The 25,217-nt window shown below is 45.6% G+C and overlaps 1 protein-coding gene across 2 annotated transcripts in view; it reads right to left on the reverse strand.

Annotated features, from left to right (window-relative positions):
• Positions 1 to 24,004, reverse strand: part of AP3M2 (adaptor related protein complex 3 subunit mu 2) — a 29,907-nt gene extending 5,903 nt beyond the window's left edge. The window contains exons 1-8 of one of the 2 annotated variants that reach the window (XM_061592878.1): positions 23,770 to 24,004; positions 18,188 to 18,536; positions 13,952 to 14,123; positions 7,229 to 7,366; positions 6,629 to 6,714; positions 4,414 to 4,547; positions 998 to 1,205; positions 631 to 775 (exon numbers count right to left, since the gene is read on the reverse strand). In XM_061592878.1, coding sequence (XP_061448862.1) covers positions 631 to 775; positions 998 to 1,205; positions 4,414 to 4,547; positions 6,629 to 6,714; positions 7,229 to 7,366; positions 13,952 to 14,123; positions 18,188 to 18,460 — 1,156 coding nt within the window. In that variant the 5' untranslated portion in view covers positions 18,461 to 18,536; positions 23,770 to 24,004. Of the gene's footprint in view, positions 1 to 630; positions 776 to 997; positions 1,206 to 4,413; positions 4,548 to 6,628; positions 6,715 to 7,228; positions 7,367 to 13,951; positions 14,124 to 18,187; positions 18,537 to 23,418; positions 23,600 to 23,769 lie in introns of those variants that run through there. The other variant, XM_061592879.1, reaches the window with a different exon arrangement.
• Positions 24,005 to 25,217: the final 1,213 nt, after the last annotated feature.

The following is a 25,217-nucleotide window of genomic DNA, read 5'->3' on the forward strand; positions in this document are numbered from 1 at the left end:
TTATACACTTCTATCATGTCTCCTCTGACCCGCCTTTTCTCTAAACTAAAAAGCCCCAAATGCTGCAAGAGGAAGAACCACCCTTGTCAGAGCAAGTTGCTCACCTGGTGCTCTCCATGGTGCTGTGCCAACTGAACAGCCTTGCTCCGTGGGCTCCTCCGTGGTACCAGAATAGGATATTAAGGAGAGCAGGGCTCTCTCAAAGGTAGCATTCAGGATACAGAATGTTTTGCTCAGAAAGGCCTTCCTGCTTTGCTCATGAGTCTACTTTAGGAAGAGGTTCCTATGCATTCATTACAATATTTATACCCCACTTTTCTGCCCCTTGGAGTGGGACCCTCAACTGGCTGTTAATTGCTTCGCTAGCATATCATGCTGTGCTGGCGCCTGCTCTCCTTTGTCCTAATTTGATTGTTATTATTATTTATTGAATTTATTAGTCACCCATCTGGCTGGCTGTCCAGCCACTCTGGGTGACGTACAACATAAGCATACAATACGTAGGCATTAAAAATCTAAAAACAATGAAGATAAAATCAATCTAAATCTTGATTGATTGATTGACAGAAAGTTCAAAAAGAAAGCATGTGAGCGAAAAACATAAACACATTCAACTTTAGGCTCACGTACCAGAAATGGCCAGCTGCTGGATTTTGAACTGCAAGTTAATAGTGGGGTTCTCGTCAGGCTTGGAGGCTCCCGTCTGGAGGCTCACGGTACCCTTCAGACTTGGCAGCTTTTGGGGGTTGATCTTTCCCACATCCCATGACAGCAGCTTCACAGGAGAAAGGAAAGAGAGGCAAGAAGATTGGTCGTTGTAAGTAGAAGGCTGTGAAAGGGCCAGAAGCAAATCAAAACAGTCAATCAAGACGCTTTGGGGCCTGGAGAAGTGGGGCCTTGCGGTGCCAGAGGACAGGAATGAGGGTCGCCAGACTGTGCCTCTACCTTGGCCCCTCAGGGGCAGACAGCAAGGGGCCTTTCCCACTTTCCCTCTCACCTTTGTGACAGGATCAAACGTGTGCGTCCCCTGCGAAGGCGTGAGGGTCATGTTCAGGACGCCTTTCGGCATCTGGCTGGTAACCATCACCCCCTCAACGGTCTTTCCCATCGTCTGCTTGGGCCCCACCGTGATCTCAAAGCGGCCCAATGAACTGCTGTCCCGGAAACTGATGTTGTGCTTCACGTAGACAGGGATGGCCACCAAGCTGGAACAAAGGGGACACCATTGCAGTAGCAGTCAAGGCACATCTGAAACCAGCTTTCCTCAGCCTGGTTCCTTCCAGATGTGTGACCCCCGTCAGCCCTAACCAGCAAAATCATGCTTTGCAGTTGTAGTCCAAAACACGACTGTGCTGGCTGGGGCTGATGGGAGCCGTACTCCAAAACATCTGGCACAGGGCACCACGTTGGAGAAAGCCGTCTTTGCATGATAAAGAGGGTCAGGCAGGTAAATGTGACTGTCCTAAGAATGCTCTGCCCTTAAGGGGCAAACATCTCTCACTTCTTGAGTGGGCCTCAAGGAGAAAATCACCTCACAGTCAGGCCCCAGCTGAAATATACATTTAAAGCAGTATGATATCAATTGAAACAGACATGGCTTTCCCCCAGAGAATCCTGGGAATGGTAGTTTGTTGATGATGCTGAGAGTTGTTAGGAGGCCCCTCTTTCCCTCACAGAATTACAATTCTCAGAGTTCCCTGGAAAGAGGGATCAATTGTTAAACCACTCTGAAAAATTGTTGCTCTGTGACAGGAAGAGGAGTCTTTACCTGTTCTCAGAAGTTTTAAGTGTATAGCTTCAGTAATGACATGTTTTGATCACTGCGCTCTGCAGGTGAGGGCCTCCTGCAGATACCATCTTATAGGAAACAGACCTTTAGTGTGGCGGCACCTACCCTGTGGAATTCCCTAAATATTAGATTCTGTTATCTTTTCGGCACCTATTGAACACCTTCCTCTTTCAACAAGCCTTTTAAGTTGAGACCTTATTCCAGTCTGCGTCTGTGTTGAAATTGCTTTTTAATGTTTTTAAAACCTTTTTTTAAAGATGTCTTCAAAGTGTTTTAAGAAATGTTTTTAAAGACGTTGCATTTTAATGTATTTTAAAGTCTGTTTTTTGATGTTTTAAAGTGTTTTTAGTGCTTTTGTTTGCTACCCTGGGCACCTGCTGGGAGGAAGGGCGGGATATAAATCAAATAATGAATGAATGAATGAATGAACGTTTGCTATCCTTGGCTCCTTTGGGGGGATTTTGGGATATTTCATTATCATCACCATCATCTTAACATTCCTCAATAAATTTACGTTCCTAAAAGTATCTCTCAATGCTGAATGGGAATGCCAGCATTTTCAAATTTATAGAGTCAAATTTTTCACAAGTTATGTGAAATTTAATTCCATCTCCGATGCAGAACACATGAGGTTAATCCTCTCACTTTTTCAAAATCTGCTCTGACACTTGCAAATGGCACTCCTGAAGGTCACTGGAAGGGATATGAGGGCCATCTGTGGACACCCCTGGCATCAAGTCATCCCACCCTGATCCAGGAAGCTTAGGAAAAGCTGCTCCTTTGTCCAAATTCTGCTCTTCCTGTGCTTGGTTTTGGCAGAGAGTCTGAGATATCCTCTCCTATCCCTCCCTCTGTTTCCTATGTTCAGAGGTGTTGTTGCTTCTGGAGCCAAAACAGCACCACCCAGGCACAAGAGGGAGGTAACAGCATGCTTGGAGAAACCTCAACATTTGCAGAAGTACAAAAAATATCTTTAGGAGGAAAAAAAACTTTTGGGGGGCGGGCCAGTTCAATGAGGAATGAACATGCTCATTGGCCACTGAATTATGACTGACTGTTGGGGGTGGGTGGGAACGGATGAAAACCTGGGAAGGAGAGGGAATAGAATGAAGTATTCCAAACAGGAGTACTCCATGCTGTAACATTTTGTTGGAGTTTCACTGTGCACCTTCTGAAGTCAAGGCTGGCTTCATGCCCCAAACCAGAGACCGGTGGCTGCGTTGTCAGCGGGGCAGTGAGTCCGCTCCGGGTTTTAATCCAAACTTTCAAGGTGCTAGACAGCTCTTCGACTAAACCCTGGAGCGGATCCACTGCTCCACTGACATCAGAGCCATCAGTCTCCACTGCTCCTTGCAGTTCACTCAGCTACAGGCTCCGAGTGTGAAATGTGCATCAGACTGTTCTTGAACTTATCCGAGGAGCAGAAGCTGCAAGGAAGAAGGGAGATAAATTCAGGAGTAATTCAGCACTGGGCCTTTTTCAACCCAAGGGCCACATTCCCTTCTAGACAACCTTCAAGGGACCACATAGCAGCAGTTGGTGGGGCCAGAAGCAAAAGAGGACGGAGCATTGGATGTAAATTTAACCTTTGTACAGTAGACTTGCTTCTACAGGCAGTCAGGCATTTCTCTCCGTCCTCCATTCAGGCAAGCAAGCAAGACGCATCATCAGAGTTCAAGGAAGCATTCTAGACAAACACTCTGGGAGGGTGCAAAGCAGGGAGGGAGGGTGTGGCTGGGGAGAAACTTGAGGGCCATTTATAGAGGCCTGAAGGGGTGCATTTGGCCCTTAGTTTTCCCATCCCTGGTTTAACACAATTTAATGAAACAATTTAAAACGGCAGCTTGAAACCAATACATAGGCCAGATCATCCCATTAAAACCACATAATCTGGCCTATGTATTGCTTTTAAGCTGCCATTTTAAATTGTTTCATATTGTGTTGCAATTAGTTTTTAAAGCTGCCATTTGCTTACACTCTTACTTTAATCAGGCTTTTACATCTATATGCCACCTCATGAGAAACTTGCCCTAAAAGGCAGCCTTAAACATTCCCTATATATAAAACAAACACGCACCAGAGCTTGCCTTGTCTGATTTGTGAATCAATGCACAAGAACAAATACGTTCTTTAAAAAAAATGAATGCAATAGCAGAATAGAGCCCACAGCAGGCTGCCGACTCCCACGAAGGGGGGCAAAGGCAGAATGACACAGTGAGGGTTTCCTTTTCAAACGTAGGCCCCATCTACATGGAAAGGAGTATCCTACCACTTTAAAGTCCTGGCTTCCCCCAAAGAATCCTGGGAAGAGCAGTTTGCAAAGGGTGCTGGGAGCTGATAGGAGACCCCTGTTCCCTTCACAGAGCTACAATTCCTAGAGTGGTTTAACAATCAACCCCTCTTTACAAGGATCTCTGGGAATTGTAGTTCTGTGAGGGGAGGAAGGGTCTCCCAACAACTCTCACTGCCCTTAAACTACAGTTCCCATGATTCTTTTAAGGAACGCATGACTGTTTAAAGTGGTATCATAGTGCATTATACGTGTAGTGCAGATGCGCATTTTAGAGAAGGGACAAGATCCGAGGCCCTGGAAGCCATTGGTTACTCCCAGCCCCGATCCTTACTTCTGGGCGCTGACGTGATAGGAGAGCAGGCGGAAGTTCCCATCTGGAGGGATGAAGGAGAGGATCCTTTCCGATTCCCAGCGCTTGAAACGCACACAGGGGTGGAAGCTGACATCGTCCAGCAACCGGGGGTTCTAATGCAAGCAGGATAAAGACAGCAGAGATTTCTGATCAGACCGTGACCTCCCCTCTGCTCGGAAATCTGTGGGACATCTCTTTTGGGGTCTGCTGATCTATCTTAGCACTGTCTCTTGCCCAGAATCCATTGCAAGGGTCGAAGTCAGGGGTGGGGAACCTCAGCCTTGGGGGCCAAGTGTGGCCCTCCAGGCCTCTCTATCTGGCCCTTGGGGCTCTCCTCAAGCAACACCCCTCACCGCCCCTACTCTGCACCCTCACTTAGTGTTTTTGCCTAGCCAGAATGTGTCCTTGAACACATCATGCCCCCTGCTCGCCTGGATGGAGGACAGAAAGAGGTGTGTGAGTGTTGAAACTAGCCTACTTGCAATTTGTTGCTCAGCCCAGTTTTGCCTCTGGCCCTGCCCACCACTGGCATGCGCCTCTTCCGAGGGTTGCCCATTAGGGAATACGGCCCTTAGGCTCTCCCTCTCTACCCTCTCCCACAAGCCCCATTCTACTCACCATCACACCTTCTACCCACATCACCAACACCTGTCAGGTCCTGCAGGCATCTTCCACCTTCCAGGGCCATCAGTGTTTCTTCCAACTCTGTTTTTCACCAGGGAAGCCTGGAGGATCCGTTCAACAGGGCCCACTCTACTGCTTCATCAGGAGATGAAGGACCGCCTTCTACCACACAAACCCACCTGACCTTGGTGGCCATCAGGGATCCTCTGCTAGGCGTCCCTGCCATCTGAAGTTTGGCAGGTAGAGAGCAGAGAAGAGAGCCTTCTCAGTCGTGGTGCCCCATATATGGAGCGCTTTTCCCAGGGAGACGTGCCTGGTGCTGACGCAGATGCCGTGCTGGTGCCAGGAAGACTTTTAAAAATTTGCTTGGGCATCCCAATGTATAGTGCAAGTCTCTTGAAATGTCCTGCTCTGTTTTATCTGCCTTTTACTATCGGTTGTGAAGATGTTTTTTTAATATATCGATTGTTTGATTATTTTAAGGATGCCACCCTGACATTCTTAAACATAGGCTTGTAGCCACCTGAATTCTACTCAAATTTAGGCGCACTGAACTTAAGGGCCCTTCCAGGCTTTTTTTTTTTTTGCAGGTGTATTGTGCAACATGTCATTGACACAATAATAGTGCATTAGCGGTGGATTTATGCTGGCCCATCTATGCCAGAATCAAAACATCCCTTCAAAAGGACTTGCACGTTCCTGAAGGGCGAGTGCCTGACACATCTGCATTATATGTATCTGCTCTGCTTTACTTTGTGATGCTTCCCCATTGTTATCAGATTATTGTTATCTGGAAAGGCACTTTGGCTCTACAGCACAACAAAATGGAAATGGACTGCCCTCAAGTCGATCCCGACTTATGGCGACCCTATGAATAGGGTTTTCATGGTAAGCGGTATTCAGAGGGGGTTTACCATTGCCTTCCTCTGAGGCTGAGAGGCAGTGACTGGCCCAAGGTCACCCAGGGAGCTTCATGGCTGTGTGGGGATTCGAACCCCGGCCTTCCAGGTCACAGTCCAACACCTTAACTACTACACCATACTGGCTCTCATACAGCACGTAAAAAAACCCCCAAACCAGAACATTTGTGGTATAAAAAGTCACAGGATTTTAGCAGGAAGTTATAGGATATACAGTATAGTAGGGCCCCGCTTTACGGCACTTCGCTAATGCGGGGGTCTCAATTAGAAGCCCCACTCATACGGCGCTTGTTCCACTTTTACCGCGGTTTTCGGGCATCGCGCGCTATTCTATGCAATGAGTTCCGCTTTACAGTGGTTTTTGCTTTACAGCAGGGGTCCGGAATGTAACCTGTCGTATGAGTGGGGCTCTACTGTAATTGGAAGCAAAGCAGTGTGTCTGTCCTCAAACGTTTGTGGGTGCAAGCATATTGAAAGTGGGAGCAGGTATAATTGACCTGACACCATCATGAGCACCAATAATCATGAACGCATTATGAAAGAACGTCTGGAAGGGCCCTAAGTTGGTGACATGTGTTAAGTTTCAGTGGGTCTACTCAGAGCATGGGGGGGGGGGAAGCAAGCAAGAGGTGCTTCTTCTTTCACTTTACCATGAAGGAGAGGGTAAGGTCTGGCATCCCAGTCAATTTCACAGAGGCATCAATCACCCCTTGGATTTCAGCCGTAATTGTGGAACCTGCCATAGGAAATAAAAGCCAAGTGGATCACAAAGGAGGTTGGGGCCCTGGTGGAAGCCACCGCGGATAGGTATGTTATAGCTACATTTAAAAAAACGTAAAACCACTTTGTAAGTTGCATTTGAAAAGCAGCATGCAAATACAGTCACCAAGGCTGCAGTCCAATACACGCTTACCTGGAGTTAAGTCCCATTGAACGCAATGGAGCTTACTTCTGAGTAGACATGTATTGGATTGCAGCCTAACTTAAGAAATAAGAAGTACAAGAGAAGGGGGGAGGCCTCATGACAGGCAGCCTGCCAAAGAAATGAGACAGCAAGGTGGAAATAACAATGCCTTGATTTGGTCTTCTAATGCCAGGGCTTCACTTCATTTACCCAAGTACACTGCCACCTGGAGGTGATGCCAGAAATAGCAATGCCTTTATTTGGCCTAAAGTCTGGGGGCTTCTGTTCATTTTTCCAAGTACACTGCCGCCTGGAAGTGATGCCATGGGAATATAGCATCCTGTACCTGATTTGTCGATGATGGCATCTATCTCCTCAATCACGTCAAAATAGGCTTCGTTGTTGGTGTACTTCACACCAGTTCGGCGCCAGGGAACCACAGACAGCTGTCCCGTGGGGAGCTGTTCACCCACATTGGTGCTTCCTGAAACGATTAAGAAGGCCGGGAGTAGACAAGTGTGCAGTCAAACCAATTTCCTGATCACATCGCCTTAAACCATAGCAAAACAGTACAACACCCCTCTGAAGCAACAGTATTTACGGAAATGCACTGAGCGCAGGAACGTTCCGGCAAGAATGCCAAAATCTTTTGCTTGTGCCTACCAGCTTCACAGTATATAGAAGTTTGCAAACTGTCCAAGGGACACTCTCACAGGCCAAAGGGAGCAGCTAACTCTCACTGAGGTTAATGGAACCTACTCACATAAAACGCTGCACATCTCTTTATGGCAAGTGATCCACCAAACTTAGGGATATTCGTATCATCCTGAAAAATCTTCTCTGCATATGTTAATGTTAATGTTGATATATCAAGTATTTGCCCTCAAGGGACACACAAGTCCTTCTGGAGAGATGCTTTGGTACAAGCGAGAGAAGTATGAGAAGTGCCATGCATGTTCACTGAAACTGTCTTATCTTATGACACCACGTGAAGAAGGCAAGATCCATGCTGGGATTATCACCACTCACCCCTGCTTTGCCCACTCACCCCTGCTCTTAGTGACATTTTTCTGGGGACTGTCCTTTACCAGGAAGATGAATGTGTTTGGTTAGCTGTTAGTTGCTTTTTAGAAATGCTAAGATTTTGTTAGCTTGATTTTTTGTAAATTGTATTGTTTTTATTTGCATTTTGTATTTGTGTTTTTCTGTTTGTGTGTAAGCTGCCTTGAGAGCCTTTTTGGCGAAAAGGCGGCCTAGAAATAAACCATAACATAACGTAACATTATGATAATGGTTCAGAACAAGATATTTATTTCTTTATTACATTTATACCCCACCTTTCTTTGAATCGTAGAAACCTGAGGTGGCATACATGTGGTTCCCAGTCAGTCTCCCATCCAGGCACTGACCGGACCCAGTCCTGCTCAGCTTCTGCAAGGTGGTGGCCACATGTGCCTTGAGACCACAGCCTAGGCCCTAGGAAAACCATAGCCTGGGAAAATTAAATGAACATAGGAAGCCGCCTTACAGTGAGTCAGACCACTGGTCCATCCAGCTCAGTATCATCTACACTGACTGGCAGCACCTCTCCAGGGCTTTAGACAGGGAGTGTCTCCCATCCCTACCTGGAGATGCCAGGGACTGAATACAGGACCTGCCTTAAACTGACTCAGAGGTTTGGTCTATCTAGCTCAGTACTGTCTACACTGACAGGCAGCAGCTCTCAAGGGTTTCAGACACGGAGTATCTCCCAGCCCTGCCTGGAGATGCCAAGGACTAAGCTTGGGACCTTCTGCATCCAAGCAAAGGCCCTTCCCCAAATACAAATTTCTGCGCCGGGAAGAGTGATCCCATCACTGATGGCACTGTGATCATGATATTCAAACACAAGCACAACCTCTTGGCTCCCTTCATCCTCGTGAAGATCTAGCACAAATGGCAGTTGTTCTTTCAAATATGTTTTGGTGATGTCTCCAGAGTTAAGAGACAATGGCTACGTGCAACAGACATTCAAACCAGCAAACTACAGTTAACAGCTTCCAACAAACCAACTTTAAACCACGGTTTCATATTCTGGCTTGTTTAGATGTGATTAATCAGTTTCCTGATTGGGACATAATAGGAAGCTATTTTTAAACTGTGGCTTCCTGGCTCATTTCCCTTCTGCATGAAGGGAGGAGCAAAGCAGCTGGATGTAAGTGCACAAAGCTTGCTCACATTTTGGCTTATGAAGCTGAAAAGGTTGTCTACAAGCAGGACAGGTACACATGCAGCCTCAGACCTCTCAGTATGTCATATGTGTTCATGATAGTCTTCTTGGCATCTTCTGGTCTGAAAACAGCAGTCTCTTGCATTCATCCCACCTCTTCAGGAGGATAAAGCTGGCCAAGAGGGTGTGGTCTCTTGACCAAGGGGATGTTCACAGTGCCAAATGCACTGCCCCACTGATAACAAGCAATGAATGATGGGATCTGTCTAGCACACAAAGTGAAGATTCTTCAGGAAGATATGAAATAATAGATCTGATGCATCTCTCATCATGAAGCTGTAATCCTATGCAAATTTACTCACAAGTAGGTCCTGATTGCTTTATCTCAGCTGCGTGAGTGTCTGTGTCCTGGATGTTTTTGTGAATTTCCACTTGCAATATGCGAAACTTTTCTTATATTAAAGTGCCTACGCCAGTTCTCCTCCAGATCACCTGTTAAGCCTCAGCTCTCTACACCCCCCCCCGAAATGTTATAAACAGTATGTCGAAGTCTGAGGCTTGAAGGAGGGATTTCGAGGGTCAGAGGCTAGGGCTTCAATTTAAGGGGCTGCAGCTTCTCAAAAATGGCCTAAAGCACCATAAAGAAATTTAAAAAAATATAAAATACATAAAACATGCAGCTTAAACCAAACAAAAGTGAATCCACTAATAGCACACATCTCATAAACATTAACAAAATCAAAACTGGCAGAATAAACAATTAGGCAAGAACATATAGAAGAACGATGTGCTTCAGCCTTTGGGCGTCTCCTGCCGTTTGGGTTCCAGCACAGGAGCCCCAAGATGGAGCAAGCTCCCTCCGAGTCTGGATTTGAACACAGCACCTGTGGGTCTGGCATGGCAAATAAGATTAACTCTCACCATTCAGTGATTTCATTGCATGTAGGGATGGTTTCCTAGGGAAAGTGTCAATGGTTGTTGGGCTGGTCGCAGAGAAAAAGAAGTAACAATGGGTCCACAGTATCATCTCTCAGTCTCTGGCACACCTTCTTTGAGTGCATGAGCATGCAAGCTTGCAAATTACACAAAATAAGGAAGCCTGAAAGTTATCCATGGGCAGATCTGTGTATACATATGTTGCACTAAGAAAATTTAAATTCTGTGCCAAGTAACCAAAAACTGGCCACTAGTTTAGATGGCTTTTTAAAACACAGTTAGACAAACTGGGGAGGGGGAGAGGGAGAGATGGCTCAATAGTGACAATTCCCAGAGAGTTTTAGCATTCAGTCCCTATTCCCAAGAAACTCTGAGAATTGTAGCGGTATGGGAGAAACAAGGGGTCTTCTAACAGTTCTCAGCATCCTTCACAAACTATACTTCCCAGGATTCTTTGGGGGAAGCCACTGCTGTTTAAACTGGTATAATAGTGCTTTAAATGAATTCTGTCTGAAAACCTGGAAAACCACTGCCTGTCAGTGTAGACTGTACTAAGCTGGATAGACCAATGACTGGGAATAAAAGTTAGCTTTACATGTTCTCATCTGCTGCTGCTTTTAGCTTGTTATTGGTTTCTTGCTGTTTCTCTGATGTTTTTATTTTTTTTTAAGTATTTTTAAGAACTCAAGCCCTTCTGGATCGGGCCAAAGGCTCATCTAGTCCAGCATCCTGTTCTCACAGTGGTCAACCAGATGCCTGTGGGAAGCCTGCAAGCAGGACCTGAATGCAACAGCACTCTCCCCACTTGTGATTCTCAGCAACTGGGCATGCAGAGGCACACTGCATCTCAGGTGGAACAGAGCCATTGTGGCTAGTAGCCTTTGATAGATTTATCCTCAGTGAATGTTAGTGTTATTCTGCTTTGCAATGTCAGATTTTTTTTTTACTGTTTTGAACTGTAGGCTGCCTTGAAATTAAATCTTATCAAAAGGCAGGATTTTTTTTTTAATGAAATAAACATTCAAGTTAAAGCATTTAGCTGGAAGGTCAGCTTCTTCTTCCTCTCCGTACATCCAGCTAGCCAGCCTGGTACATCATGATCTTAAACATCTTTACTCAGAAGGAAGTCCCATGAGTTCAATGGGCTTACTCCTGAGTGAGCATATACAGGATTGCAGGTTTACTCTCTCTCATGGCATTTCAAGACTGTGGCTATTTTTGGGTGGGATTTGATCATATAATGGTAAATTCAAGTTGCATCGGTTATTAGTTCACTCAATTACTCCTGTTGTAGAAATGCAGCCGAATTGCCTAGCCTCAGGAGATGCTGCCCAAGGATGTTCTAAGGCTTGCCTTTTTCTTAATCTGGCAATGACGTCCACAGATCATTCACTGATTCATGCTGATATACTGGAGGAGACAGTTCTCAGAGGGCAGGTAATTTGTTATTCCAACCCCACTCTTAAAGGTAATCGCTGCAAGAGTGTAGTATGCTTACAATTTTAACTGCGGGAGAGAGCGCTCTTGCTAAAACTTGCTTTTTTCCCTTCAGAAGACTTTCAAGATCGATCTGTTGTTCACTGTGAACAGCTAGAACACTGAGGCTGTTCACTGACTAGAACACCGAGGGCCCTTCCAAACCAACAACAAAAAATTCTATAAATACATTCAAAGCAGGAGACCATCTAGGGAGACAACTGGACCCTTGGATGATAAGGGAGTCAAAGGTGTACTAAAGAACGATAAGGAGATTGCAGAGAAGCTAAATGAATTCTTTGCATCTGTCTTCACAGTGGAAGATATAGGGCAGATCCCTGAACCTGAACTAACATTTGCAGGAAGGGATTCTGAGGAACTGAGACAAATAGTGGTAACGAGAGAGGAAGTTCTAAGCTTAATGGACAATATAAAAACTGACAAATCACCGGGCCCGGATGGCATCCACCCGAGAGTTCTCAAAGAACTCAAAGGTGAAATTGCTGATCTGCTAACTAAAATATGTAACTTGTCCCTTGGGTCCTCCTCCGTGCCTGAGGACTGGAAAGTGGCAAATGTAACGCCAATCTTCAAAAAGGGATCCAGAGGGGATCCCGGAAATTACAGGCCAGTTAGCTTAACTTCTGTCCCTGGAAAACTGGTAGAAAGTATGATTAAAGCTAGATTAACTAAGCACATAGAAGAACAAGCCTTGCTGAAGCAGAGCCAGCATGGCTTCTGCAAGGGAAAGTCCTGTCTCAGTAACCTATTAGAATTCTTTGAGAGTGTCAACAAGCATATAGATAGAGGTGATCCAGTGGATATAGTGTACTTAGACTTTCAAAAAGCGTTTGACAAGGTACCTCACCAAAGGCTTCTGAGGAAGCTTAGCAGTCATGGAATAAGAGGAGAGGTCCTCTTGTGGATAAGAAATTGGTTAAGAAGCAGAAAGCAGAGAGTAGGAATAAACGGACAGTTCTCCCAATGGAGGGCTGTAGAAAGTGGAGTCCCTCAAGGATCGGTATTGGGACCTGTACTTTTCAACTTGTTCATTAATGACCTAGAATTAGGAGTGAGCAGTGAAGTGGCCAAGTTTGCTGATGACACTAAATTGTTCAGGGTTGTCAAAACAAAAAGGGATTGCGAAGAGCTCCAAAAAGACCTCTCCAAACTGAGTGAATGGGCAGAAAAATGGCAAATGCAATTCAATATAAACAAGTGTAAAATTATGCATATTGGAGCAAAAAATCTGAATTTCACATATACGCTCATGGGGTCTGAACTGGCGGTGACCGACCAGGAAAGAGACCTCGGGGTTGTAGTGGACAGCACGATGAAAATGTCGACCCAGTGTGCGGCAGCTGTGAAAAAGGCAAATTCCATGCTAGCGATAATTAGGAAAGGTATTGAAAATAAAACAGCCGATATCATAATGCCGTTGTATAAATCTATGGTGGGGCCGCATTTGGAATACTGTGTACAGTTCTGGTCGCCTCATCTCAAAAAGGATATTCTAGAGTTGGAAAAGGTTCAGAAGAGGGCAACCAGAATGATCAAGGGGATGGAGCGACTCCCTTATGAGGAAAGGTTGCAGCATTTGGGGCTTTTTAGTTTAGAGAAAAGGCGGGTCAGAGGAGACATGATAGAAGTGTATAAAATTATGCATGGCATTGAGAAAGTGGATAGAGAAAAGTTCTTCTCCCTCTCTCATAATACTAGAACTCGTGGACATTCAAAGAAGCTGAATGTTGGAAGATTCAGGACAGACAAAAGGAAGTACTTCTTTACTCAGCGCATAGTTAAACTATGGAATTTGCTCCCACAAGATGCAGTAATGGCCACCAGCTTGGACGGCTTTAAAAGAAGATTAGACAAATTCATGGAGGACAGGGCTATCAATGGCTACTAGCCATGATGGCTGTGCTCTGCCACCCTAGTCAGAGGCAGCATGCTTCTGAAAACCAGTTGCCGGAAGCCTCAGGAGGGGAGAGTGTTCTTGCACTCGGGTCCTGCTTGCGGGCTTCCCCCAGGCACCTGGTTGGCCACTGTGAGAACAGGATGCTGGACTAGATGGGCCACTGGCCTGATCCAGCAGGCTCTTCTTATGTTCTTATGTTCTTACTGTTGCTGTTTTCAGGTGGGATTCAATCACATACTGGCAAATCAAGGCTGTGTAATTATAGTCGATTGGGAGCGCTTGGGCAACAAATCCTCTTCCCCAAAAGATCGGACTTTTGCGATATGGAAAGTGATGGGGAAATGCACTGGAGAGTGTGGGATAATGCTCGTTTTGAAGCAACGTCATCTAACCTCCCCCGCTTGTCAAAAAATAAGAATGAATGCTCGTTAAATAGCTAACATTGTCTAATATCCCTGGAAACAAATTGGGATGACTGCTAACAAACAGGTCACCTGGAAGCACCTATGCACAAAAGTGCAACTGCAGACCTGTAATGGTGTTGACAACTGTCCGCAGGATGGTGGGGGGCTTGATCAGCTCTTTCAGAATGTTGGACTCAGTAGCCAACGGGAACCCATTGTCCAGCATTTCCTCCAGCACCTCGTAGACCACCACAACATTGTCCTTGATGACAACCTCAGAGCAGACTCCAAAATAATCCTGCGTGGGGAGGAGGGAACAAAAAGATTAACTAGCCTCCTCCTGGCATATTCTGAAACAGACCAGTAAGGGAGAGCACCACTGATTCCCCAGGAAATACAAGAGACGGAAAGCCATCGGTGGCTTGATTGTGAAGAAGGTAAGGAGGCTGACTCAAGTGGGCGTTTTGAGGTATCTCTGAGGATGGTCCTGGCTTATGGGGAAGTTAATTCCAAGTCAATTGGAATTAATTGGACAGCTTGGGATCAAGTTATCTCCAAGGCCATACTTTCCCGCACAGTCCTCCCAGGTCACGGCGATCTATGAGCGAGGCGTCCCTGGCTGTACCATGACCTATTGCACTGTGGCACCCATTTTGTGGAATGGGCTGTCTATGCAGATCAAGCGAGTACAATGACAGAGTGTTTTCGCAGACAGCTAAAGACCTTTCTGTTTACCCTATTCTGTGACTGTTGATACAGAATTTCAGGTTGCTGTAAACTTCGCCCTGGGTGGTGCCCCAAGTCAATCTGTGGTTTCCAAAATTTGGGAAGGTTGGCTGTGAGCAAAGTGTCGCTTCTCTCCCTCACCTGTCAACAGGCAGAAAAATGAGTCCTTCTCTGACAGCCACCAGGAAGCCCTGGTGGTAACCAGAGAAGAAAAACGAGCCACATGAATTATAAAAGAGTCCCAGATCTGCAACCCTGATGCTTGCCTCATCAGGTTACAATTCAGATCCCATCATCGTGTCTTACACATTAGCAAGCCTGTAGCTAGAATTTTTTGGAAAGTCTGTATGGCCTTACAGAAACAGAGAGAGACAAAAAACTTCTAAAAACAAAAATAAAGGGTGAACATTTAAGAATGAGAGCAGGAGTATCCTTGAGATGGAAAGAAACACTCCACCATGTTTCCTCAGCATCACAGCCCTGTTTTATCATCTGTACTTAAGATATCTTGTGGACTTTGGTCAAGTCATACCAATTCACACTGCCAGCCTGTGAAGCAGTGGCGGCTAGTGACTCCATGTCGGTGGGGCAGTGGAATCCACTCCAGGTTTTAGTCCGAACTTTCAAAGAGCTGTCCAAGGTGGACTCTTGGGCTAGTCACTAACCACCTACCTCACAGGGTTGTTGCAAGTATAAAAATTAGGAAAGTCCATGTATCCCACTATGGGCGCCTTGGAGGACGATTGTATCAGAAACTGATAGCTAGCTACAACAAAGAAACAAGCAGCATTTGATATGAATCCAGGAGTTGTTATCCCAGAATAATTGGATATTGCAGCATTCTGGGGGTTGCAGTATTTCCACCCTGATCCTGATCCAGCCACTTCTGCGATTACAACCACCACTGCTTTTCCCAGCTGGGAGCGTAGTTAACACAGAAGGAACCCTATGATAAGGTGTAAACAAATTCAAAAATGCACCACCTCAGACTGGAAAAGCAGGCAAACCTTCCCCCGGGTAAAATATGAAGGCAAAACCTGCTTTATTGAATTTTAAATTGCTTAACATCAAGACCAAACTTGTGGAAGGAGGCCAATACTGGAATGCGGTACAGACCTTCCTTGAAGAAGTTCCCAGAGAACCAATGGTAGTACTGTTTGGCTATCTTAAGGATACCACACCAGAAGAAGATACAGAAATGACAACTTATTTGATAATGGAAGCCAAAATGACAGAATGTCAGAACTGCAAGACTACCATCATTCCTTGTGCAAACTCTTGGTCAGCTAAAATCTGGGACATGGCATGCGTAATTAAGCTAATAAATTTGGCACAAAGAAAGAATAGTTTTTCAGTCTGCTTGTTTCATATTGGAATAACAAGGCGCAAGATTCAGAAAATCCATATTTTTACTGGGAGAAATTTAAGAGCTAAAAGGTAGAGAGAGCAGAAGAATAAATGAGTTGAGGAAGGATTATTGCTGAGTTATTTTCACTCAGGAATGTAGTTTCAGTGAACTCTAGTTAATAATTAATTCATGATGCAATTTGTGATGATAGGTGATATATTACTACATATTAAATTGCATTTATGTATTGATTGTATAATTATTTATTAGATATCAAATTGTATTTATAATTTATACTTTAAGATCTAGACAAAATTATATTGTATTGAAAATTTGTAAAAAAATTTAAAATATTTGCTTTTTCTTTTTAAGTTCCCAGTTTCAATCTGCAGCATCACCAATTGGAGCAGGGGTGGGGATCCTTTGGTCCTCCAGATGTTGTTGGACTCCAATTCCCACTAGTATGACCAATGGTCAGAGATGATGGAAGTTACAGTCCAACAACAAAGAATCATAGCGTTGGAAGGGGCCTATAAGGCCATCGAGTACAACCCTCTGCTCAATGCAAGAATCCAAATTAAAGCATATTCGACAGGTGGCTGTCCAGCTGCCTCTTGAATGCCTCTAGTGTTGGACAGCCACAGGTTCCCAACCTCTGCATTAAAGAGATGGGTCAGCTGTTCTAAGTCTATGGACAGGGATGCTTCTGCACCAACTGCCACATTAAGCTCAGCATTCTGCTTTCAACAATGGTCAGACCAAGCTGTTGGGTACACATTAGTGGGGCATATGGCAAGGTGGGGAATCGGTGGCCTTCCAGATGTTGCTAGACTACAACTCCCAACATCCTTGATTATTAGCCATGCTGGCAGGGGCTGCTGAGCATCCATCAACATCTGGAGGACTACAGGGTCTGCTTTAAACATTTTTTCTAAGATGGGGGCATGTCCTTGGAACACAGCCAGCGGCCATGGACGCCAGTATTTAATTTCTAAAAACAGAGCTAGTGGGGTGTCTGGTCTTCATAGGATCACAACCATCTGCCCTGTCAAGAAGCCTGTACTCTCAATTCAAAATTCTACACTGAATTTTATCGCACACCAGCAGCAACGCCGCACTAGGCCACATACTAGTTCTGTGTTTCAGGAGATGTTTTAGTAGTTGCTCATTGGCGAGCATTATGCTCAGGTAAGAGACGTACTTTTCTTTGATTGTATAATATCACTTCACATCAATTTGTTTACAGAAGGGCCAAATGGGCATGGTTAATTAAAGGAGGAAAAGGCAAGGCTACAAGATTCAACTTAACAGCCCCCAGAAACTGTCGCCTACTTACGCTGCTAATTACGACACTACAAGAGGAGACATGTTGTTACCGCAAGAAATGGAACAAACATGCTGAAAGTAGCCAAAGGTAGTCAGATTGAGCCTCCATTGCTATAGTGTAAAACCCCACAAAACCTGGTTGGCCAGGGAAAAGGAGGGATGTGGCACCCTTAAGAACTGTAAGTTATTGATGCACAAACTTTCACCGGCTAGTGTCCGCTTTGTCAGATGCACGAAGCATTCTTCTCAGTTGCCAGATGCATATTATATGCCACTACACATACATGGGTACAGAGGGGGTATTTAAATAATGGGGCCAAATATGTATGAAATAATAGGAGACACAATCTTTAATATATCTATGCAAAGCTCAAATACAGACAAAGAAAAAACAGAGTGACTTGTTAACAGCAATAGGCACAGGTAATAATTTATCAGTCAACTCAACCATCAAGCAAATTTGATTCTATCTGTTTTGGACTTAATCAGGACAGTGGGTTTCTTTCCTGCCACTGTGAAAAAACTGCTGGAAAGACCGTATTTAATATTGTCTTTCCAGCTATTTTTCCCCAGTAGCAGGAAAGAAACCCACTGTCCTGATTAAGTCCAAAACAGATAGAATCAAATTTGCTGATAAATTCTAGTCCAGTACTTGGTTCAAGCAACTATGGCTCTAGCACCTCACTACCAACTCTCTGGGAAAACAAAAAGAGAACACACCACCTCCTGTCTCCAGCCAATTTGGGGCTATTCTGGGTGTAGCTCAGCTGAGAATAAGAGCTGTTCATACATTACTTTGCAGCAAACCCAGGTGATACATTCAACAGCCAATTCTGACTCCGTGAGAAGCATACCTGGATGGTGCAAATGTGTTTTGGTTGCATTTGCAGGTGCACAGTTAAGTGCCCCTAAAAACTATACTGCGTGGATTGTCCCCAGAACGGCCGCGACATTTTACTTACCTGAAAAGTATCCACGACCCGATGAAGAAATTCAATGACAAAAAGCGGGGGCACCTCTGTCTGGATCACTGCCACAAAGAAGATCTTGTGCCGATAGACGCTTAAGAGATAGTGGTGAGGGGTGGGGATCACAGGGGGCACATTTTCTGCCTCCGAAGCTCGCTCCTGCGCCTCAAAGAAGTAGTCACACACTGAGCGGCTGACCACACTTTTCCAGTGCTTCTCAAGGAAGATGTCCCCGGACGAGTTAATCAGGAAGAGGCTATGGATCATGGCTGCTCAGAGGGGAGGCCCAGCACTGGGGACACTTTGCCAAACCACGAAGAAGCTGCTTTGTGGTACTTCAGATCTAAAACATTAAGAATAATAAAATATATAATACTTGACTGACTGTTGCTGCAGAAGGCTGTCCCATGGTATCAGAGTAGGGCCTCGGAGGCCAGAGTTTAAATCCTGACTCAAGAAGAACAAAGGTAAAACAGGCTATGGTCTGAAGGCACATGAGGCCAGCTCCCTGCTGAAGTGAAGCAGGGGAAGGTCTGGTCAGTGCCTGGATGGGAGACCGCTTGGGAACCATGTGTAAGCCGCCTTGGGTTTCTAGCATGAAAAGAAAGGCGGGGTAGAAATGTAATAAATAATAATAAATATAAAAGCAAGCCCTGCTACAGGACAGTAAAACAGCTGGAACAGGAGGTGTGCAGAGGCCAAAGAACTGTGAGGGGAGGGGTGTCCGTCTGGTCCCAGCCAGAGGAGTCCTCATCAGAGGAAGACCAGGAGACTCTAGTCTTGGACCCAGCCCCGGCTCAGGTTCCACCTAAAGGTGAGGGGCCAGGATCCTGTGACGAGGCCCAGGATGGGCTATCTGCCCCTGGGACAAGTTTGGCCTCTGACATCAAGGTTGAACAGCCCCCGAGCCCAGGGCAGAGGTGCTGCCTCTGATGCCAGATGGAGACCCGGCCTATCTGGAGGAGGGCCCGACTACAGGCCTGGACTCCTTGTGAGTAAAGGTCTGGCTGCAGGTGATCAATGGGAGTCACTGAGGTGTGTGTGGGGTTTCAGAAGCTCCAGCATACAAGCCCAAGTGCTAGGCTGGAAGGGCTGCTGGACCAGCTGTCTAAAGATGATCTGAGGGCCTGGGCCTGTCTCTCGCTTTGCCCCCTTCCTGCATTGCTTAGACTGCTTGGTTTCTGACCCCGGACTACTATGACCCTGATTCTTGCCTGACACCCATGACTTTGGACTGACCCTGTCGACTGCCCTTGTGCCACCCTCACTTGCGTTTCTGCTGGGGAGCCCCTGGCCTCCTTAAGGAGCCTGGTGACAACAGGACAGTGTCCGATTGGCCATCTTAATGGAGCCCCTGGGAAACTCGCCAGACGAAACCGACTGTTGCCTGGAACTGGGTGTGTGGAGATCAGCGGACTGAGTGCTGAATAGGACACAGTGGTGGGCAAACTGAGGAAGCTCCATGATTAACCTTGGTACCTTGGTGCCAGGAAGTGGTCTGAAGGCACATAAGGCCAGCTCCCTGCTGAAACTAAGCAGGGTCAGGCCTGGTCAGTGCCTGGATGGGAGACTGCCTGGGAACCGGATGTAAGCCGCCTTGGGTTTCAGTCATGAAAAGAAAGGCGGGGTAGAAATGTAATATATAATAAAAAAAAATTGTAAATGATATAGCACAGCATATATTTTCAATTTTCCAGAGAATAAAATGAACAGCTTAAACAAATGTAAATAAAGCACTTCTTTATTCCACTTATAGGCTGCTGCCAATTAAAAATAAGTGGGCCTAAAAATACAAGGCCATTATATAAAGAAATACTTTAAAGAAGGGTAATTCTATTGCTCCATTTCCCGTCAATGCATGTCCCTTAACTTCCTGGTGAAATCCTGTAACTTTTGTACCATACCACAATTGTCCATGTTTAATTTTTGTTCAATGTTTGTTGCTCTATAGTGCAAGAGTGTCCCTCCAGACAGCAATAAAGCAATAACACTAAGGAAATATTGCTGAACAGCAAATAAAGCAGAATGATGTGTGGATGATCCAATATACATCCACCATGAGTGCACTATTATTAGTGACATGTTGCAGAATGCGCCTGCAAGGCTGGGAGGGGCCGTAAACCTCACCTCACTGCCAGTCTCAATCCATCTCCCTTCTCCAACCTTCTCTCACAGTCCCTACCTCTTCAGAATCCAGACCCGTCACCCCATCCTTCATCTCTGAAACCTGGACTAATCTGTTTTCTCCCCCTTCAACCTCCATCCCCCTTACAACCAAGATTCCCTTCCTTTCATTCATAGACATTATCCAATTAGGCCATCCTGTGTAATGCTTAGAGGACTGCAATGAGACTGAGAGATGGTTCACACTTGGAGTCACAACCAGAGTGATAATCTAAGTGAGGATTGCAGGAACAGGACTAGGTGAGAAAACATGATGTAATTAGAGTGCAGCTGCAATTGCACTGATGGAAAATAACCGCAGCAGTTGTTACAGAAATGGCTATACGTTTTCTCCATGTACTGATCAGTTCTCATTAGTATTTCTCCACGAGGTCACATACCTGTGTATGCAATTACACACAGAAAATAAGCAAGGCCTCACATGATTGAACTGGACCAACAAGCACACTCTCAACTATGACATCTATGTGCCAACTTTAAAAATCAAGGGACTGCACAGAGGCATTTTGGACAATGCTCCACTTTTATGGATCAGATTCTCACTCAAGGTTTGCCAGAAACAGCAGAAGACTTTCATTTAAGCAGTTTGACATCTGGGATTGCATAAATTATACAAATTTATAAAATTGTTTTGTTTCTTGACTGTTAATAAAATGCTATCACCGCACATTAGTGCAATACCAGACAGTAATGTGTGATGTAGTCACACACCTCTCGCAGCCTTTCCCTTTTTAATCACCTGCTCTCCAGTGTCCTCATTCCTGTTTTTCGATTCCAGGATCCCCAAATGCCCTTGCCAGCCTTTCCCTGGAGACAGCATGCTTTAATCTGGCAACGGCAGCATCAGGAACAGCCTCTAACCTTCTCCATGTTTGGGAAATGTGAAGGGGCTCTCCTCAATGCCACACTGAACCTTGGAGGCACTCGGAAAGCAGTCAGACTTCTCAGTGTTTTCCAAATGCCACTGAAGCTTAGCACAACAGAGAAGACCTCTGCTTTCCACCTCAAAGCTGGGGATGATGTCAAGGCATTCCCACCCCTTCTCACCCTGATTTTTGAACACTGTCACACAGTCTGTGCCTCTACCCCTGCAGGTGGGACAGGCTTATGCACAGCCTTGGCTTGCCCATCCAAATGCATGGACCCCTATTAGTATCTTCATCTAGTTTCTCCCCCAACCATCCCAACCTTCCCCACTGTAAAGACTTCCATCCCCTTATGGTCCTGTTGTGAATTGTATTAGAATCCAGAGCTTTCAATTACAGTAGGGCCCCGCTTACAGGCGCTTCGCTTCCCGGTGTTCCGCTAATGCGGAGACTTTCATTCCCCATTTTAAAGCCGATTTTGCCGCTTTTGTGTCATTTTTGCGTCATTTTCGCGCAACGCGCCCCATTATACTCAATGGAGTTACACTTTACGGCGATTTCCGCTTTACGGCGGAGGTCCGGAACGGAACCTGCCGTATAAGCGGGGCCCGCCTGTACATTGGCATACTTCATTCCATAAAGATACCCTAAGGCAGCCCCAACATGACTCAGATTGTTAAAGGACTCAGGCTCCCACATCTCCAGAATTCAGAGGCCAAATCCACAATGATGCATGTGGGCTGTCATTCTTAAAATCTTCATTACAACCCCATGGCTCCCAGCCAGACATCGACAGGGGTCTTGCAGTGCCCATTTCCTCAGTCCAAAGCTCTCTCTCCCAGGACTCTGATCATCATTATCATTTATTAATTAATTTATATTATGCTTAATTGCCAAAGTGGCTTCTAAGCAATTTACAAACATAAAATCAGTTACAAAAAAATGAAACACACATAATTAAAATACACAACAAAACAATACCATCAAAACATTAAAATAAACACCCACAATGTGCAATAAAACAAGGCCATTAGAATGTCACAACAATTAAAACAGCAATTAAAACAAAAGGTTCAGGTCAAGAAAATATTTATCTAAGCAGGCATGTCTTCAAGAGCCAGTGGAATGCCAATATTGATAGGACCTCTCCTATTTCAGCAGAGAGCGCGTTCCACAACACTGGTGCTACCAGTGAAAAAGGCTGCCTCCATTTTACCACAAGCCAATACTCAGGCCATGGCAAAATGTATCTGCAGAGCTCTAACCAAGATCAGACTCCTTTCTCATGTCATTTCTAAGAATTCCTGTTACAGTTGCCCCAGAGCACCCATCTGTCTACCACAGGGAAGATTTCAGCAAACACTGCCTAATACCCAGTGATGTGGCTTTTCCAGAAAAAATTGAATTTGAAATTTTTCCTTTGTGAATGAGGGTAATTAGCACTGGAAAAATTTCAGTTTCCATCAGAAAATTTTCTGATGCCCTGGATTGATTTAATTTAACATGTTTAATTTACTTGCATTTAGAAAGCGAGATAAAACCTCTGAAATTACCAAATTTGCCTAATATGTTATTTGCAATTGGCATACTAACTCATTGTTAGTAACAAATTTATGAAATGCAAATATTCTCATGGAAAAATAAGCACTGGAAATTTTCAAGAAAAGAAAACAATGGAAAAATCCGTGGAAAAGTTTTCATCCCACATCACACTATTCCCTGACTACAATCTTCTGTAATGCTAAATTCAGGACCCTAATTTGACTCTGTCGCCCAAGCAACACCTTTCATGCCTATCAGATTGCCACATAAGTTTGAAGTCCCCCTTCACTTTCAACAATACTTCCTTTTGTACATGCTTCCACAACTCCAGAATCCAAAGCACCAACCTATACCTTCTGTACCTTTTCAACTCTCTGTTCTTCTTAAGCATTCCCTTTAGAACCCCATTCACCCCATAGATTTCAACCACATGGATTAGAGCTCCCCAGACCCCTTTATTCCAACGTTTCTTATAACACAACTCTCTGTATCTTCAGCATCAAGAGTCTTAACCCGCATCAGACCCCACTGTTTGCAGTTCCAAAGCATCCCGATCGCTGCAGACCCATTCACTGACAGGCTCCCAACATCTGCAGAATCGTAGCCCACAACACTAGAACATCAGAGTCCTACCCCTGCACGCCGTCATTGTCACAACATCCTTTTGACCACCATGAGGACTCCAGCTGCACACTCTTCCAAAACCATTATCCCACTGCAACCTTCTGTATCCTAAAACCCACATCAGATCCCATCATGGCTTGCTCCACACGGATCTCCATACCCCTCAAGTAAACAATCACAGGAATCTCAGCCCCCTTCTTTCTGCCAAGGTGTCCCTAACACAACCCTTCTTGCTCCAACGCCTTCTTTCCCCGCCTCCTTCAGCCATCAGTCGCTTTTCCGAGCTCCCCAGTTTACAGCCTCTAACTCCGCACAGCCCACAAGCCCCAGAGCCCCTCCCCCGAGGAGCCCCCTTCTCACCTCTGCACCACCAAGTCCAGCAGCTTCCTCTAAGCGCCGGGCTCAGCTCCCCTTGCAGAGACAGCGGAGGGGGGGGTTGTCGCTTGGGTCCGCCCCTTCAACCGAACTCTCTCCGTTGATTGGTCCGCGGCTGATAACCCCGCGGGTTCTCCTACTTCAAGTCGCCATCGCCGCAGTCCCACCGACAAGCTCCAAGTGACAAAGTGGGACGATGGTGCTGGGCGGAGCAGAGCGTCTCGGCTTCTCCGGCCTCTGATAGGCTGGAAAGAAGGGACAGGAGCTAGGCGAGGTATTTGAGCGGCAGTCGCCACGGCCCATGAGCATCGAGCAGGGCCTAAATGGGGATTGGTCGGGGGCAGGTGTTTTTTTTTTAACTCGTGCGGATTGCGGAGGGCGCCCTAGCAACGAGATTTTGCCACCTCCCAGGCGCTCCGCTCCTCCCTCACTGGCCGCCGCCGCCCACGCGCGTGAGGCACATGATAGTCAGCTGTGGCTAGCCTCAGCTTCGCGGCCTCCTGCCTGGGTCGACAGCGGCTGCTGCCATCCAAAGCTGATGGGGAGGGGGACGTTTACGCAATAACCCAATTACACTATTCATTATATGTGTATATATATATATATATGAAAGTAATTGTGATTAACAAAACAGAGGTTTTTATTGTATTAGCAAAACGTTTCAGCTTCCGCCTTCATCAGCTGTTAACATATGATCTCCGCCAATGCCCCTTCTATGATGAGCTTCCGCCGGGCCTTGAAGACCTGGCTCTTCAGGCAGGCTTTTGGGGTGGGTTAGGTTTTTATTGTTATGGTTTTAAATGTTAACGTTTTGATGTATTGTTTTTATCTTGTACATCGCCCAGAGTGGCTGGACATCCAGCCAGATGGGTGACTAATAAATTTAATAAATAATAAAATAATAATAATATCTATGCTGTTACCAATGCTGTATATCCCCTAATTTGGATGGAGTCAGTAAAGCCATTAATCAAATGAAGAATAACAAAGCTAGTGGACCTGATGGGATTCCTGCTGAAATCTTTAAAGAAGGTGGGCCTGAATTTACACAACAACTTCATAAACTCATCAAAAAAATCTGGATGTGGGAGGAGATCCCGGAAGACTTTAGGGATGCCATAATTATCACTCTTTTCAAGAAGGGTGATAGAACAGATTGTGGGAACTACCGAGGCATCTCTCTTCTAGCTACTGCAGGTAAAATCCTTGCAAGGATCAGGGCCGGCTCCAGGCATGCCGGGGCCCTTGGGCATCAGCTTGCCCTGGGCCCCAGCATGTGTGCGCGTTTGCGTTTGTGCACATGTTTGTGTGCGTGTGCACAGGCGCCCCACACCCCCACGTACCTGTGTCCCATCTTTTACTATTGCCATTAACCAAGATGGCGGCAGAGGTTCCCCTAAGGGGATGAAGCCTCCACCGCCATCTTTGTTGAT

The sequence above is a fragment of the Rhineura floridana genome, chromosome 12 (genome assembly GCF_030035675.1).
Source record: "Rhineura floridana isolate rRhiFlo1 chromosome 12, rRhiFlo1.hap2, whole genome shotgun sequence".
Classification (NCBI taxonomy): Eukaryota; Metazoa; Chordata; class Lepidosauria; order Squamata; family Rhineuridae; genus Rhineura; species Rhineura floridana.